At 33.5% G+C, this 14646-nt stretch overlaps 2 protein-coding genes across 3 annotated transcripts; both read right to left on the reverse strand.

Moving 5' to 3' along the window:
- Positions 1-835: 835 nt before the first annotated feature.
- On the reverse strand, positions 836-7563 carry LOC145319577 (uncharacterized). The gene is made up of 9 exons (XM_080161780.1): positions 7360-7563; positions 6596-6718; positions 5848-5919; positions 5433-5483; positions 3430-3519; positions 2921-2946; positions 2045-2101; positions 1505-1640; positions 836-1051 (listed from the first exon to the last, which is right to left on the reverse strand). Exons 1-9 carry the CDS (start codon positions 7390-7392, stop codon positions 926-928), a joined length of 714 nt encoding a protein of 237 aa, XP_080017906.1. The 5' UTR covers positions 7393-7563; the 3' UTR covers positions 836-925.
- A 4512-nt stretch (positions 7564-12075) lies between these two features.
- LOC145319579 (uncharacterized) lies at positions 12076-14272 on the reverse strand. Of its 2 annotated transcripts, none has more exons than XM_080161782.1 (5): positions 14197-14272; positions 13839-13971; positions 13229-13251; positions 12812-12847; positions 12076-12289 (listed from the first exon to the last, which is right to left on the reverse strand). In XM_080161782.1, exons 1-5 carry the CDS (start codon positions 14217-14219, stop codon positions 12211-12213), a joined length of 294 nt encoding a protein of 97 aa, XP_080017908.1. In that variant the 5' UTR covers positions 14220-14272; the 3' UTR covers positions 12076-12210. The 2 variants fall into 2 exon arrangements, with proteins under 2 accessions (XP_080017908.1, XP_080017907.1); XM_080161781.1 differs by lacking the exon at positions 13839-13971 and adding an exon at positions 13660-13801 and having other exon boundaries at positions 14197-14265.
- Between the last annotated feature and the right edge of the window lie 374 nt (positions 14273-14646).

Raw genomic sequence — 14646 nt, forward strand, 5'->3', positions numbered from 1 at the left:
TCTTTCATGTAAAATATTGATGTAGAAGTGTTTAAAATGGACAAACAGCAATGCAATCTAAAAAAATCTTCGCTTTTGACTCAATGGACTCAATAAAAATCTTATTTAGTATCACCAGTATCCTGAGTATACGCCACTGAAGTAAAAGTATTGACAAACTGGCTGAGGTATATTTTATATTTAACAATGTCTTGCTAGGTTATGTAATAGTTTTACATTTCTTATCAATAGGTAGCGCAGCATTGGAAGTTTGCAGTAGTTTGGATGCAAAAAATAACAGTAAACTGTTAAAAGTTAAAAATTAGAAGTAAAAATTAAATTAAATGCAATTAAAGCATACTAGCGGCTACGCCCCTAGAGGCCTCTAGGGGCACTTGAGAAAAGGAGGGTGGAATTTGATAACCCAATTTCTTATTTTAGATTTTAAAAGAAAAAGTTTTTTTTTTGGGGGGGGGGGATTTTTCATTTTTGGGGGGGTTGGGGGTGTCCCACCCCTCAAGAAAATAGTGATAAACCTTCCTGGGACCTATGAGAAGCTACCCTGTTAAGGAGAACCCGATCGGTTCAGTGGTTACAGAGAACCTTCGGTACAAACACACAGACACACATCTTGTTACTTTATTATAAGGATAAATAAAAATCACGAAACCTTATGTGAAGTACTTTTAAGTTGTGACAGGATAACATTAAGACAAATGAAGGGTCGGACGGACATACCCTATTTATAAAGTGTCATTTATATAAGAATATTTAGTAAAATTACGGTGACGGATGAAATAAAAAAAGATGAATTTATAAAATTAAAATTCGTAAAGAATAGCTTTTCAAAAAAAGAAATATTTTCTACATTTATTAAATATTTCTTTCAAATAAATTAGAGTTAAATTTTAAATATATAATTTGGATATTTAGCTAAAATATGTATTTAGATAAGCTTTTTGAATCTAAGTTGATGGGAATCTGTTTGATCATTTAGGTTATCATCATGATGATCAAATTTAACAGGCAGATCACTTGTTATCTTAATGTCAGCACAGGCGCGGAAAGTCTCCTGAAATATGTATTAGTTAAGTTATTTAAAGAATTGGTTCAATGAAAAATAAAATAAACTATCTTCTCCTGATTACAATTGGTCAACTCTTATTTCAGTTTCATAAATTACCCATCTTCAGTATTCTCTTGTCGAAGTGAATCAAACAATATTAGCTTGTTCGTTTTAATTAAACTTTGTAAGATACTTTTTGAACAAAAAATGGTTCTAGCCCCTGCAATGATAACTAAATCTGCTAACCTAAACTAAAATAAGCATAAGAAACAAAAGCTTTATTTTTTAAAATTGTTTTTTGCTACCTTCCATTAAAGTGAAATGATAAACAAATAACTGTGTACTTCAATTTGTTATAAAATTAAAAGTAAAAATTATTTTTTTTTCTGAAAAATATTTTGACTACCTAAATATGCATATATTATGCTAATAAATATACCTTAAACCTAAACCTAATACCTGGGGGCCACAGCCAAGGGCTTCAGTTCCATTGTCACAGGTACCCCAGTCATTGCCAGCAGTATAGGTCCACTGCAGGATGCATTGCTCACACACCATATCCATAGGTAGCTCTACACTTGTATTCCAATACCCTCTAAAAAAACAGAATCAAACCGGATACTAACCCTCTTTTATAAAAGATCTTAAAATCAAGTGTCAAATGGATATTAATTTGGATTGCTAAGACAAATCACGTTTTTTGTGTAATTTTAGTGGTCTTTGGACATTGGTATTAAAGAGGAGAATGCCCTACATTACTAAATTAATTTACCCAAAATCTCTAAGAATGTATTTAATTGGTCTTAAAAATGTAAAAATTATGTAACTTTAAATAATTTGTATTTTATGCTATAACTTAGCTTAATATTACAGTCAATTAAAAGACATAATAAACCCTAACTTTTATGATAAATCACCCAACTCCCCCCCCCCCCTTCCTTCCCCCTCTGGACAAATATTTTTTTCAGGCGCCTCCCAGAATAGGGTAAAATATGGTACCTTCTCCATTCAGTAACGTAAAATTTATCAGATCCTGAATCTGTTTGTAGAACATGGCTGAAAAATAAAACAGTTAATTTTATAATAAAAATTGAATTTTTTTTTTTAACAAAGCTCCTCTATAGTTTATATGTTTGTTCGTTCAAAAGTCCGTTACAGTCTGTACATAGCATATCTTTCTGTAGTATAAAGTATTCCTGAACATTCTCTCAGCAAAATCTTTGTGTGCTTTCCCTTAAAGTGACTGATGAGCACTTAAAACATCCACCTTTCCCACACTTTTAAAATTAATTGCAAATGAGGTTGGTTCTCTAACCCTTCGGGGCTTCCCAGTAACCAATATAATCTAACCTAACCTGACCCAAGGTAATAAACTAACAAATACATAAAATAGATCACTTCCCTTATTTTCAATTTTTTTTTAAATAAGGGGGGGGGGAGGTTTAGTGCTCAACTGGTACTTTAAGGGAACATGCCATTTTTATCAGAGTAGTTAGTATACTTTTCAACGTTTCTTCCTTTTTGGTCATATATTTCCTTATTTTTAAGCATAAAAGACATATAGAGACTTTCATTTTCTTTTACAAATGCTTACAAATGATTTACAATTTAATTTGTTTGAATAGCCTCTATTAAAAGATATATAAAAGTGAAAATCCAACATTTATTTTCAATAAATTCAAATAAGAATCATTTCTCTTTTATTTTATAAAAAATGTTTGTTTTTACACCAGTTGTATACTTTTTCATATCTCAATCTGTATTTAAAAATATATAAATGACATAAAGAGATTTTCTTGTAAAGAAAAAATACTATTGGTTTGATATGGAAAATTTATAGAGTTTTTATCAAATTTAAAAAATAAAATTACTCACTTATCAAAGCAATCTTGTTCCGGGTCCTTTTATTCAAATAAAAAAAACATGTAGTTTTAATAATCAAGTTTGTTATTTTTAAGGTTTCTTTTGTATTTTTAAGGAAAGCATATAAGAAGTTATAATAGAATGATTATAGAGTGGCTATTGCTTTAGAAATGTTAGTTCAAACATGCATGAATTATGGATCAATAGTTTAGTTAGGGACCTACAGGTGAACTCTCGGACAAACTCTAGATGTAAAAAAAAACTTCGTTTTTAACCCATAACGGTCGGGCCCCTTGCCGGACCTTAATCGGGAGGGGGGGGGGGGGCGTTTTGTGCAAGTCTCCTGTTTGATAATGGATTTCCGACTTTAAGTAGGTCAAAGTCAATTTCCGCTTCCTTCACCCTTTTATTTAACAACCTTTGTTTTTAGGTGATATCCAGTGGAACAAATAGACGGATAGACATCCTGTTACTTTTATATAAGGATTGATAAAAAACAACAACAACATGTTTTTATTTGCCTGTGTAATATCATTATTAGGACAGATTCTAAACATGAAGTATCCCAAATGATTGGTGGTTATATCCACAGCAACATCTATCCATGATCCCTGATAACAAAATGATTGGTGGTTATATCCACTGCAACATCTATCCATGATCCCTGATAACAAAATGATTGGTGGTTATATCCACAGCAACATCTATCCATGATCCCTGATAACAAAATGATTGGTGGTTATATCCACAGCAACATCTATCCATGATCCCTGATAACAAAATGATTGGTGGTTATATCCACTGCAACATCTATCCATGATCCCTGATAACAAATTATTGGTGGTTATATCCAAAGCAACATCTATCCATGATCCCTGATAACAAAATGATAAGTGGTTATATCCACAGCAATATCTATCCAAGATCCCTGATAACAAAATGATTGGTGGTTATATCCACAGCAACATCTATCCATGATCCCTGATAACAAATGATTGGTGGTTATATCCACAGCAACGTCTATCAATGATCCCTGATAACAAAATGATTGGTGGTTATATCCACAGCAACATCTATCCATGATCCCTGATAACAAAATGATTGGTGGTTATATCCACAGCAACATCTATCCATGATCCCTGATAACAAATGATTGGTGGTTATATCCACAGCAACATCTATCCATGATCCCTGATAACAAAATGATTGGTGGTTATATCCACAGCAACATCTATCCATGATCCCTGATAACAAATGATTGGTGGTTATATCCACAGCAACGTCTATCAATGATCCCTGATAACAAAATGATTGGTGGTTATATCCACAGCAACATCTATCCATGATCCCTGATAACAAAATGATTGGTGGTTATATCCACAGCAACATCTATCCATGATCCCTGATAACAAAATGATTGGTGGTTATATCCACAGCAACATCTATCAATGATCCCTGATAACAAAATGATTGGTGGTTATATCCACAGCAACATCTATCCATGATCCCTGATAACAAAATGATTGGTGGTTATATCCACAGCAACATCTATCCATGATCCCTGATAACAAAATGATTGGTGGTTATATCCACAGCAACATCTATCCATGATCCCTGATAACAAATGATTGGTGGTTATATCCACAGCAACATCTATCCATGATCCCTGATAACAAATGATTGGTGGTTATATCCACAGCAACATCTATCCATGATCCCTGATAACAAAAGTATAAATCACTAGTGACTGGGACTCTACCATTTTAGGGGCCCTAAATTCAAAGAAGCTAGAAAAATTTCTTAGAACGGTCCCAAGACTTAAATCTGAAAATGAAATAGCCTAAATCCATCACTGAACCTATGTGAAGTTTACCAAAAATAGTGATTCCAGTCAGTTCAGTAGAAATTAATATCTTGAAATTAACCCAAAAAACTTATTACTTTATATAATACTAGCGACTTTGCCCATAGCCTCTAGGGGCTTTTTTCCCCAAAGAGGTATAATTACATCTTTTATTACCTGGAGATCCCCCACTCCACCACTATTTTAAATATTTTTTTTTAAATGGCGGCTGATTTTTTTGTTTTTTATAATAAGATAAGGTTGTTCTTTGTTCATTAAAATATGACTAAGCGCTGAATCAATTAGGTTGTCCAATTTACGGAAGGGTGTTTTTGGGTATTATAATTTTTTTTCTTCTCACTCTTACTCCCCCATCAAATTTAGAGCCCCTTGATACTCGGAGCGCCATGGCTAGTGGGATAAAAGTAGGAAACGAATAACCACAAACAGCGAGACACACATAGAAGAAAAACGCACTAACCCATAATATTTGCCCTTAACAATATGATCAAAATATATTTATTATTGATTGATTTAAACAAAGTATGCAATTTACTATGGACAATAAACTAATACTTCAAAAAGTTCTGACTTTTATTAATTATAGTTTTGGGGAGTAAGAAAGCAGGGATTATCAATCTCTCTTACTCTCGGGGATCGAAGTATATTTATCAACAATACCTGTGTGTATTCACCAACAATATTTCCGTTTGCATATATGCCCCCAGGAGCCTAAAAATGCATTCTATTAATGGATATAGAATATACGTGGATGGTATAACAGGAGAAAATTTGTTGTAAATTTAGGTTGCAATTTCCCCCGCTTTTATTGGTCGGGCCGTTAATCCAGTAGGTTCAAAGAGGATGGGGTAAACAAAACATATACCATGAGATTTTTTTGCTCTTAAACTTGCAGGCTGCAGGTTTATAGCTCTGCAGGTCTTTTTGAAAGCTTATTTACCTAAACTTACCTAATGTAAAAAAGGCTATCACAAATAATATTGTATGTAAATATCTTGCAATAAAGGAGTTTAAAATCTACATTTTGCTCATTTTAATTTTCAAAGCAAATCTCTTAATTCAAATCCTTTTTTACCTGATGGTCCCAGGGTCCATCATAAGGATCCCCACAAATGCCACACTTTCCATCCATTTCCAGATGCTGGTGCTAAAACAAATATGTATATGTGTCAAACACTATAATAAGAAAACAACTAGTAGGTTTAGTGATTTTTTCATCTTCATATAATATACATGCCAATTATAATACTTTACTCTTCTTTGTTTAGAGTGGGGAGAATACTATATCCTTCCACATTAACTTTGTCAGGGGTGTGTGTAAAACCCCACCCGGCGTCCACGTTTTTTTTTTTTTTTTTTTTGGGGGGGGGTTAAGGTAATTACCCCTCCTGAAATTTGTTGGCAGGGGTAAATTTTTTTACCCTCCCCCCAAAAAAAATTTACAAAATTTAAAATAATTTGAAAATTATGAAATATTTAGTAGTAAAAATGCGCGCGAAGCGAGCTAAAATTTCTTTTGTTAAGGAATATTTATTTTGAGAGGGTATTTCCACCAAAAAAAAATTTGGGGGGGAAGGGTAAATACCCCCTCCTGAATGGTTGGGGGTGCCTACCCCCGGGGTTGGGGTAAATTTTAAATAGGGGGGAAGGGTAATCACCACTTTACCCCCCCCCCCTTGGACGTCCTTAAAAACCCCTCTTCTGAAATCTTCTAATTGGTGGCATAATTCAAAAATCTAAAAGAATTTCATAATTACCAGAGCTTGGCAGCAGGAAATTTAAACTCAAGAGAGCGACGATGCCGAGCCACGATATAAACTTACATCTTTGCCGCCACAGAATCCCTGGTTATCATTATAATCTTTGGGGTTGTCAAATCCCATCCTCCACTGTGAGGCTCTGCTAGGAGGCTGCATCAGTCTGCCATGACCGTCCACCATGCAAGCCTGTGTAAACCAAATATTCAGAAAAAGTTCAATAGTTCAACAAAATTTAAAATTTATATTTCATATTCATGAAAATTAGTCCTAATAGAAAAGATGTTGCGGGTTGCGGGTTTCATCGCATTTTCACAGTAGTTTTTGAAAGGTTATTTTAGGTCAGGTTAGGTTTGCTAAGTTTTAATGCTTGCCCCGCAGGGTCAGAGCCCTCCGCAGGTGCTAGAAATAGAATAGAAATAGATATTGTGAAAATATGATGAAACACGAAACTTCGTTTTCTTTCCATGATCCGATGTTTGTCTTTTTCAGCTCAGAAGCATCCTTTTTTTCTGTAAAAGAACTGGGGTGGGGGGGGGGGGGGAGGCAGGTTTTTCTTCTTTATATTTAATAAATGGTTCTTACCCTTCAGGGTCTAACCTAACATGTCATAACAAAAGCAGAACTACCCCCTATCATCCTTTCTTGTTTTCAATTTATATCAAAATAAGTGGGACTGTGCCCACAAAGGTACTTTATGGCAAACTGCTTTTTATTTGCAAGATAATTTTTTTTCTTTCAGTAAGACATATACATTTTTGTGTTTTGGTTAGAGATATTTGTATACAATCTTTAAATCCTATAAAATATTTAAATTCTAAAATACTTACAAGGGTGGCAGCTAAAACAATTAACTTCAACATTATAAGTACAACTAATTTTAAACTACTTTTTAATCCCAAAAACTAAACTATTTTTCGTTTTAAGTGTAAATATATAGATAAGAGAGCTTAGGCAGATATTTTTAGCAAGAAAATATTAATCAAGCTAAAAAATGCAACAATAATGATAACATACATAAAGGTGAAACTCACAAATTCATGAAAAAAGGAATTTAAACAAAATTTAGTCAAAAACTCTTAAATTTTAAGTTGAAGATTTTACACGGATTTATGTCAAAAAGACAAATATATATCTGTCAATATAAGTTCCAAAAAGAAAAATGTAAATATATTTTTTTTCTTGGGGCGATTTCCATTATTAGGTACATTAAACCTTCCCTAGACCTATAAAAAACTCTAAATTAAAGGATAACTATTTTGTGTTAGTGGTTAGCAAGATACTTCGCTACACTCACTGAAAATATTGTAAGAATTATATTTGACTATCCTTACCATAATAAAGTAACAGGATGTCTTTCTGTTTGTCTGGACCAAAGGATATCGCTAACCGCTGAACCAATCAGGTTCTCCTTTACAGGGTAGCTTCTCATTGGTCCTGGGAAGGTTTATAATTATTTTTGGGGAGGGTACCATCACCCTCTCAAGAGAAATCACCCCTAGAAAAAAATACCCTCCAAAAAAAATAAAAATTTCCACGTCAAAATTTTTTTCTTAAATCTGAAATAAAATCTAAAAAAATAGTTATGAAATTTAACTCCCCCCGCCTCAAGTTCCCCTAGACGCTAGTCTATCATAAAGAGGCGGCCTTAAAATTAGTCTATTGGCCAGTGGTCCTAATTTAGGTGGACATAAGAACGAACCTAGTTATAGAGAAGAAATAATACTTTCATTAGTAACATGGTTTAAGCTATATACAGACAAGGACAGTCATGTCCACCTGTTAAGCAGCTATATCTTTGGGTGAAATAAGAACACATATCTATAGAAATACATGAAAAGTCTAGTTTTATGTAAATATTACATGCTATGCGGTTTCGCCCTTTTCTTCTAGGGTATATGTGTGCAAAAAGGTTAGGAGTAACAGTTAAAAAGTAAAACCAAAAAAGTCTTAAATCTAAAAATAAAACAGCCCAAACCATTCAAGTACCTATGTAAAAATTCCCTAAAATGGAGAGTCGATGCAGTAGAACATTTACTTCTTAAAGTAATAAGATCATATTAAGATTGTATGTACTCATTTTTGTAAAGAGTCCTGCATGATAATCAAGGTAGTGTTGCAAATAAGATGATTTAAAAATATAAAGTACTGGGAAGAACAAACGGACTTACAGACACCTTCCTTGCCGAGAAGCTGCGCTTCTCAAAGGATGTCCTGTTAAAATTAAAGCGAAAATAGATAAAACTAAAACTTTATGCTGTAATATTTATTGACATATTTTATCTTTAAAAACATTATTCATAGATGCAATGAGTAAACATATTGTAGTAATAAGTCAATATTTATCATAACTTTTCTTTTTTTATCTTTAAATAAAATAAAAAGCATACATGTTCTTCTCTGCGTTAAAAATGCATTACTTTTTCCTGCTTAACCCTTAACGGTCGGGGGGGGGGGGGCGTTGAACGCCCCCCCATCCGGTTTTTTCTATCTCATTTTCTGTGTGTGAAAGATAAAGAGCCCAAACTGCATGACTTTTTAAGTATAGGTATGACACATAACTGAGAGTTGGAATTTTTTGAATATCTCCATCCTGGCGGGCACAGGATGCCAGCAAACCTGGCAGGGTCATCCAGGTAAAGAACAAAACTTTGTTTTTGATTTAAACAAAGCATTTTATCTTACCAAAATACTAAAATATCCTCTAGTAGTACATCCTCATATTAAATACAGGTGTTCAAGTCAATTTTAGGTTCCAGGTATGATCCTGCAGGTCCTGATCCTCCAGGTCTCCAGAAATCTTTAAAATGTTCCTGTGGCCGCAATTTTTGACTTCAAATTTTAAACTTAAGCTTTTCTTACATGTCTACATAATGTATTAAAATTTCATAAAGATCCGCCGCAGTTTTCCCGCCGACTGCGGCGGCTGGCAGCTGCCAAGCACAGCTGCGGCCGCTGAAACTTATGTTTTGATATTTCAAATATAAAATTTAAATAAAATAAACATTTTCTGCAAAAAAATTTTTCTTCTAGCTTTAAAAATAAAAAAATTACAGCCGTTTGAAATTTTTAAGTAAAAAAGGACCTAAAAACAAAGGTTGTTAAATAAAAGGGTGAAGGAAGCGGAAATTGACCTTGACTTACTTAAGGTCGGAAATTCACCATAACACAGGGGACTTGCACAAAAATTTTTAGCCCTCTAGCTCTAATAGGAACTGAGATAATGAGGGGGGCGTTGAACGCCCCCCCCCCCCCCCCCCCGACTGATTAAGGTGCGGCAAGGGGCCCGACTGTTAAGGGTTAAGGAGCTATGCCTGCAGGGTTTATACCTGCGGTGCCATACTCCTGCGTCCATACACTTATCAATATAACCTAACCGAACTTAGCATAAAGAACAACAGAAAAATACCCCCCATCCCTCTAGTTTTCAATTTAATTTTTTAATCAAAACAGTCTTGGGGGGATTTCTGTGCTTGACTATGTACTTTGAGGTATATCGAACTTTAATTCAAATTGATTATAAATATGAATAGGAAGCAGCTGATGTCTAATAAAAAATCATAAAATGAAGTCATGTCATACAATACAAATGATCAATTATAGGCCGGTCTACATTTTACCATCGGTCAATTAAAATGTATACTGACCTATCATTGGCCATCTGTGTTGTATGTAGGGTTGGGCCGGATATCCGGTGTGGCCGGATATCCGGCCACTTCAATATCCGGCCGGATACCGGATATTGAAACTATCCGGCCGGATATCCGGCAATATAATCTAATTTACTGGCTGTAATTTACTTATTACTGAAGCTAGAAGAACAATGTTTTTTGAATATGTTTATCTTTATGTATATTTTATATTAGAAATCTCAAATTATAAATTTTGGCAATGGCAGCAGTACTTTGCAGCTACCAGCCGCAAACCGACGGTTGGCAGATAAACAGCAAATTTTATCAAATTGTAATATGTCATAAAGATATATAAAAAGTTTAAAATTTGAAGTCTTCAAGTCAATAATTGCGGTCACATGAACCGATTAAAGATTTCTGGAGACCTGGAGGTTCAGGACTTGCAGGATTATACCTGGAATCTGAAATTAACTTAAACACCTTTATTTCATATGAGGATGTACGACTATAAGATATTTTAGTATTAGATAACATGAAATGTTTTCTTAAAGTAAAAAATAATTTACTTCAAAAATATTTACTTTTTACCTGAATGACCTTACTAGGTTTGCTGGCATCCTGTGCCCACCAGGAAGGAGGTATTAAAAAATCCCAACTCTCAGTTATGTGTCATACCCATTTTTGAAAGTCACTCAATTATAGCCCTCTACCTTTTATACACAGAAAATGGGATAGAAAAAAACAGAGAGGGGGAAGGAGCGGGCGTTCAACGCAACCTCCCCGCCCATCCTTCAACCGTTAGGGGTTAATATTACAGATTGAGGGTAGTAAGAGTTCATTAGATTATTTGCTAAGAAGAAACATCATTTAATAGTTACTTAATTTTTAAGTTTTATGCTTTATCTTTAATACAAAGTAGAACGATGTCTGTCCGTCTGTCTGTCCGTCTGAAGCTTAAGATCTCAGTAACCGCTGAACCGATTGGGCTCTACTTTTCAGGGATTATACCTACTGGTCCTGTGATCCCCAACCCCCCCAAAAACAAAAAAATCACCCCCCCCCCCATTTTTTTTTATTATTGCAGAAGATTTCCTTGGTCCTTTTTTTTGCAGGAGATTTCCTTGGTCCTTTTACGAATTTCATCTTAATTTTTTTTTGATCACCTCTTGAGGCAGAGCCCCTAGAGGCTAGGGGCGAAGCCGCTAGTTTTATATAATAAAACAACAGTTTATGAAGAAATTATTTTTTTGCTACTTTAATATCTGGTAATTTGGCCGGTTATCCGGCCGGATATCCGGTAATTTGGCCGGATAACCGAATATTTGCCGGATACCGGATATCCGGCATTTGAAATCAGCCGTATATCCGGTATCCGGCCCAACCCTAGTTGTATGACGTCATTTTTATTAGGCACTATTAGTTGCCTCTGTATGTAGCAATGTGAGATATGAATTTGACATCATAAATGATTTTGTAGACGTAATAGTTTCAATTGAAACTTGAGAATACATATTTTTTTCAAATTTACATTAGAATTTTAGTAATTTACCAATGTACAATGTTCCAATAAGCAATAATAATTACAGCACAAGAAGTGGAGGGGGGTTAGTACCGAAATTAGGGACGTCCAAGGGAGGGGGGTAAAGGGGTGATTACCATTCCCAATATTGTAGTGCATGATAATGGATATAATATATGTGCTGTGCATTGTGCATATTATGACAGGGAAAATTTTGTTGTCAGTTTAGGTTGCCACTTTAGTCCTCACATTTATGGGCCAGTACTTTCCTCTAGTAGTACAGTGGTAAATTTGTATAAAAAAAAATATCCTAATGGATCTAACTGCTGTCGAACGCCTAAAGAATAGACAAAGACTTAGCAATAACTCTTTTGAATTTATGATAAAACAACAAATAAAAATATAATAATATTTTATTGGTATAGAAATAAATGATAAAAACACATATCGTTACACTATAATGTAAAAAAAGCTTTATAAAACAAAGCATTTTTTTTAATTTTGTCTTTCAACAAGTTTAAATTAACTTGTTAGTTGAAAGAAGGTGTTAATTTAAAACATGGAGGTAAACATCTCAAAAATCTTCCTTTTCTTGTCAATTTACAACAACTAGGAAAAAGAACATGTATTATTGTATAGCTAATAAGTAGTGTATCAAAATTTATTTGGGGTCAAATAACACAAAACTAAAGGACTAAACCTTAAGAATAATGGTCTGTGTATCACGTAAAATTTAGACAAAAAGAAACAAAATTATACCCCCCCCCCTCTTATTTTAAATTTATTTTAAAAGTAAAGTGGAGAGGGTTTGTGTCCTCTAGGAGGGAAAGCACCTTTTCTATACTCAAAAATGATCCAATTCAAAGGTCACTTAATGTAATAAACCTAGTAGGGATGGCAATTCGAGGCACTTTCCAGAAAATCGGATTAGAAATGATTCTGTTCGTATTGTTACAATATTGTCAGATTTATCTGAAACGGATACCGATTTTGGATTAGTCCGAGCTTTAATCCAAATTTTCACCAATTTCGGATTTAAGAGTTTGATCAAAATAATGCCATATTAATCTTATACTGATTCATACTGTCATCCCTGGAACCTTGTATAATTACTAATTTTGAAATACTCACTTTCCCTTGATGTCTTCACAGTTTGTCATACAGGTCCTAAAAAAGTCAAGAAATTAGTGAGGTTGCGTTCATGCTTTAGGAACTTTGCCCAAAAAAGGCAAAAGCCCCGCCTCTCTCTCTTTTTATCCACTTTCCTTTAGTTACTGCACAAAACAAGTTTTACACAAAAATGAACCAAATTAGTTGTAAGGAAAATCTTAATGAAAAATTTCAGCCGCCTATCTTTTATGGCAGGTAAGAGAAAAAAGAGAAAAATATATAATATATTTGCATTAGTTAGTTTAATCATTTTATTTAAAATCTGCCGTCTTTTGCACCGTAACTACTTTTTATGTAAACTTTTATTAAAGCTCTATAATTGAACTAAAAAAGCTGTGCTGATTTTAGACAAAACAGTGATTGTATAATAAAAGTTACCCAGAAAATGTTGAAGATCCAACCTGAACAAAAAATGATTTTTAAATTTTTGAAAATTTTGCATATAGTGAAATTAATTTAGATATGATATCCTAAAATATTACTACTATGAAACGTCACTTTGAATAGTTTTATGGACGGTTTCAGGCTATAATATATGTGTAAACTGCGCTTTATTCTATATTTATTATTAAGCTATTTTCCGCATTCAATCACATATTGAATTAATAATGCCTTTGCCCGATCATGAAACCCTTTTATAGTCTGGAAGCTGATATAGGGAAAATATTTTAAAAATAAGCTAAAACAATTAAGTAGGCCAATTTTAGAACGGAGCAACAGGACAAATAAAATAAAGGGAAGCAATACAAACAGACAGACAGACATAATCGCTCTTATATCAGCTTCTCTACTTTACAAAAAAAACTTACAACTCCAGAAGTACTGTTGTTAGAACCCCCGCCAATTAATGGTGGTGTTGGTGTTGTAACATCCTTTATACCTAATGGCTCTGCCTGCAGCTCCAAGAATTTGGCTGTCATTGTTTTGCATATCAAAACACATAAGATCAAACTAAATGAAATCACTCTTAAGAGTAAAAAAAACTTACTACTCCAGAAGTAATGTTGATAGGTCCCGCGGCTTGTGCTGCATTTATTTCATCATTAAACGGCTTTGCTTCATATGCTAGCCCCAAGAATTTTGCTGGCATTGTTTCGCTTATCAAAACACACAAAATAATGCTGAATTTAAATTTTTAAAATTAATGATAATTATCTAAACTATACCAGAGAAGAGGAATTGGACTGCAAATTTTTCTGGTTCCCAAAATTTACTTACAAACAATGTAGTAGTGTCGAAACTTTTTAACCAATAGATTTAAGTAAATAATTTATTTATTATGTTTATACAAAAACTTACTTTTCATTGTCTTATTATATCGGATTATATCAAAGAATCAAATTTACCTTGCAAAGCTTAAGTTTCTCATTGTATAAGATTTCTGAAATTATTTCATATAATAAATAAAAATAATTTCTCATTCTAATGATTATAAAAAAAACTAAGTTTTTGAAAGATTATGTCATAATAGTCGGGCGGTTAGACAGATATTTGAGACCAAACACATCCTATCTCTTTTTAAAAGCGAAGCTTTTCTATAATTAGGGTCGGTCCGTCCGTACGTCCTTAACGGGTAGCTTTTTTCGTTAGTTTAGGCATGTTAGAATTGTCCTATCAATTTCAAACTTTGCATGGTGATTCCTTTAGTATTTAGGTACGATTTATAAAGCGTAGCAACTCTATAATCATTACCAAAATCTCCGTACGTCAATTTTAAACATGTTGATTTTTTTACTTTTTTAACAACAAATTTTTATGTGATCTAATCATCCGATTGATCTTAATTTTGGTATATT

The sequence above is a fragment of the Acartia tonsa genome, chromosome 5 (assembly GCF_053477335.1).
Source record: "Acartia tonsa isolate MP-2025a chromosome 5, ASM5347733v1, whole genome shotgun sequence".
Classification (NCBI taxonomy): domain Eukaryota; kingdom Metazoa; phylum Arthropoda; class Copepoda; order Calanoida; family Acartiidae; genus Acartia; species Acartia tonsa.

Bases quoted from the DNA above. Each gene is read 5' to 3' on its own strand.
- LOC145319577 (XM_080161780.1), bottom strand. From the start codon at position 7,392: ATGTTGAAGTTAATTGTTTTAGCTGCCACCCTT. The intron at 5,920-6,595 runs GTAAGTTTATAT...TATTTGTTTTAG, and splicing joins GATTCTGTGGCGGCAAAGAT to CACCAGCATCTGGAAATGGA. The intron at 1,052-1,504 runs GTATTAGGTTTA...TACATATTTCAG, and splicing joins CCCTTGGCTGTGGCCCCCAG to GAGACTTTCCGCGCCTGTGC.
- LOC145319579 (XM_080161781.1), bottom strand. From the start codon at position 14,219: ATGAGAAACTTAAGCTTTGCAAG. The intron at 13,802-14,196 runs GTAAATTTGATT...GATTTCATTTAG, and splicing joins AGAAACTTAAGCTTTGCAAG to TTTGATCTTATGTGTTTTGA. The intron at 12,848-13,228 runs GTAACTTTTATT...TGACTTTTTTAG, and splicing joins GGATCTTCAACATTTTCTGG to GACCTGTATGACAAACTGTG.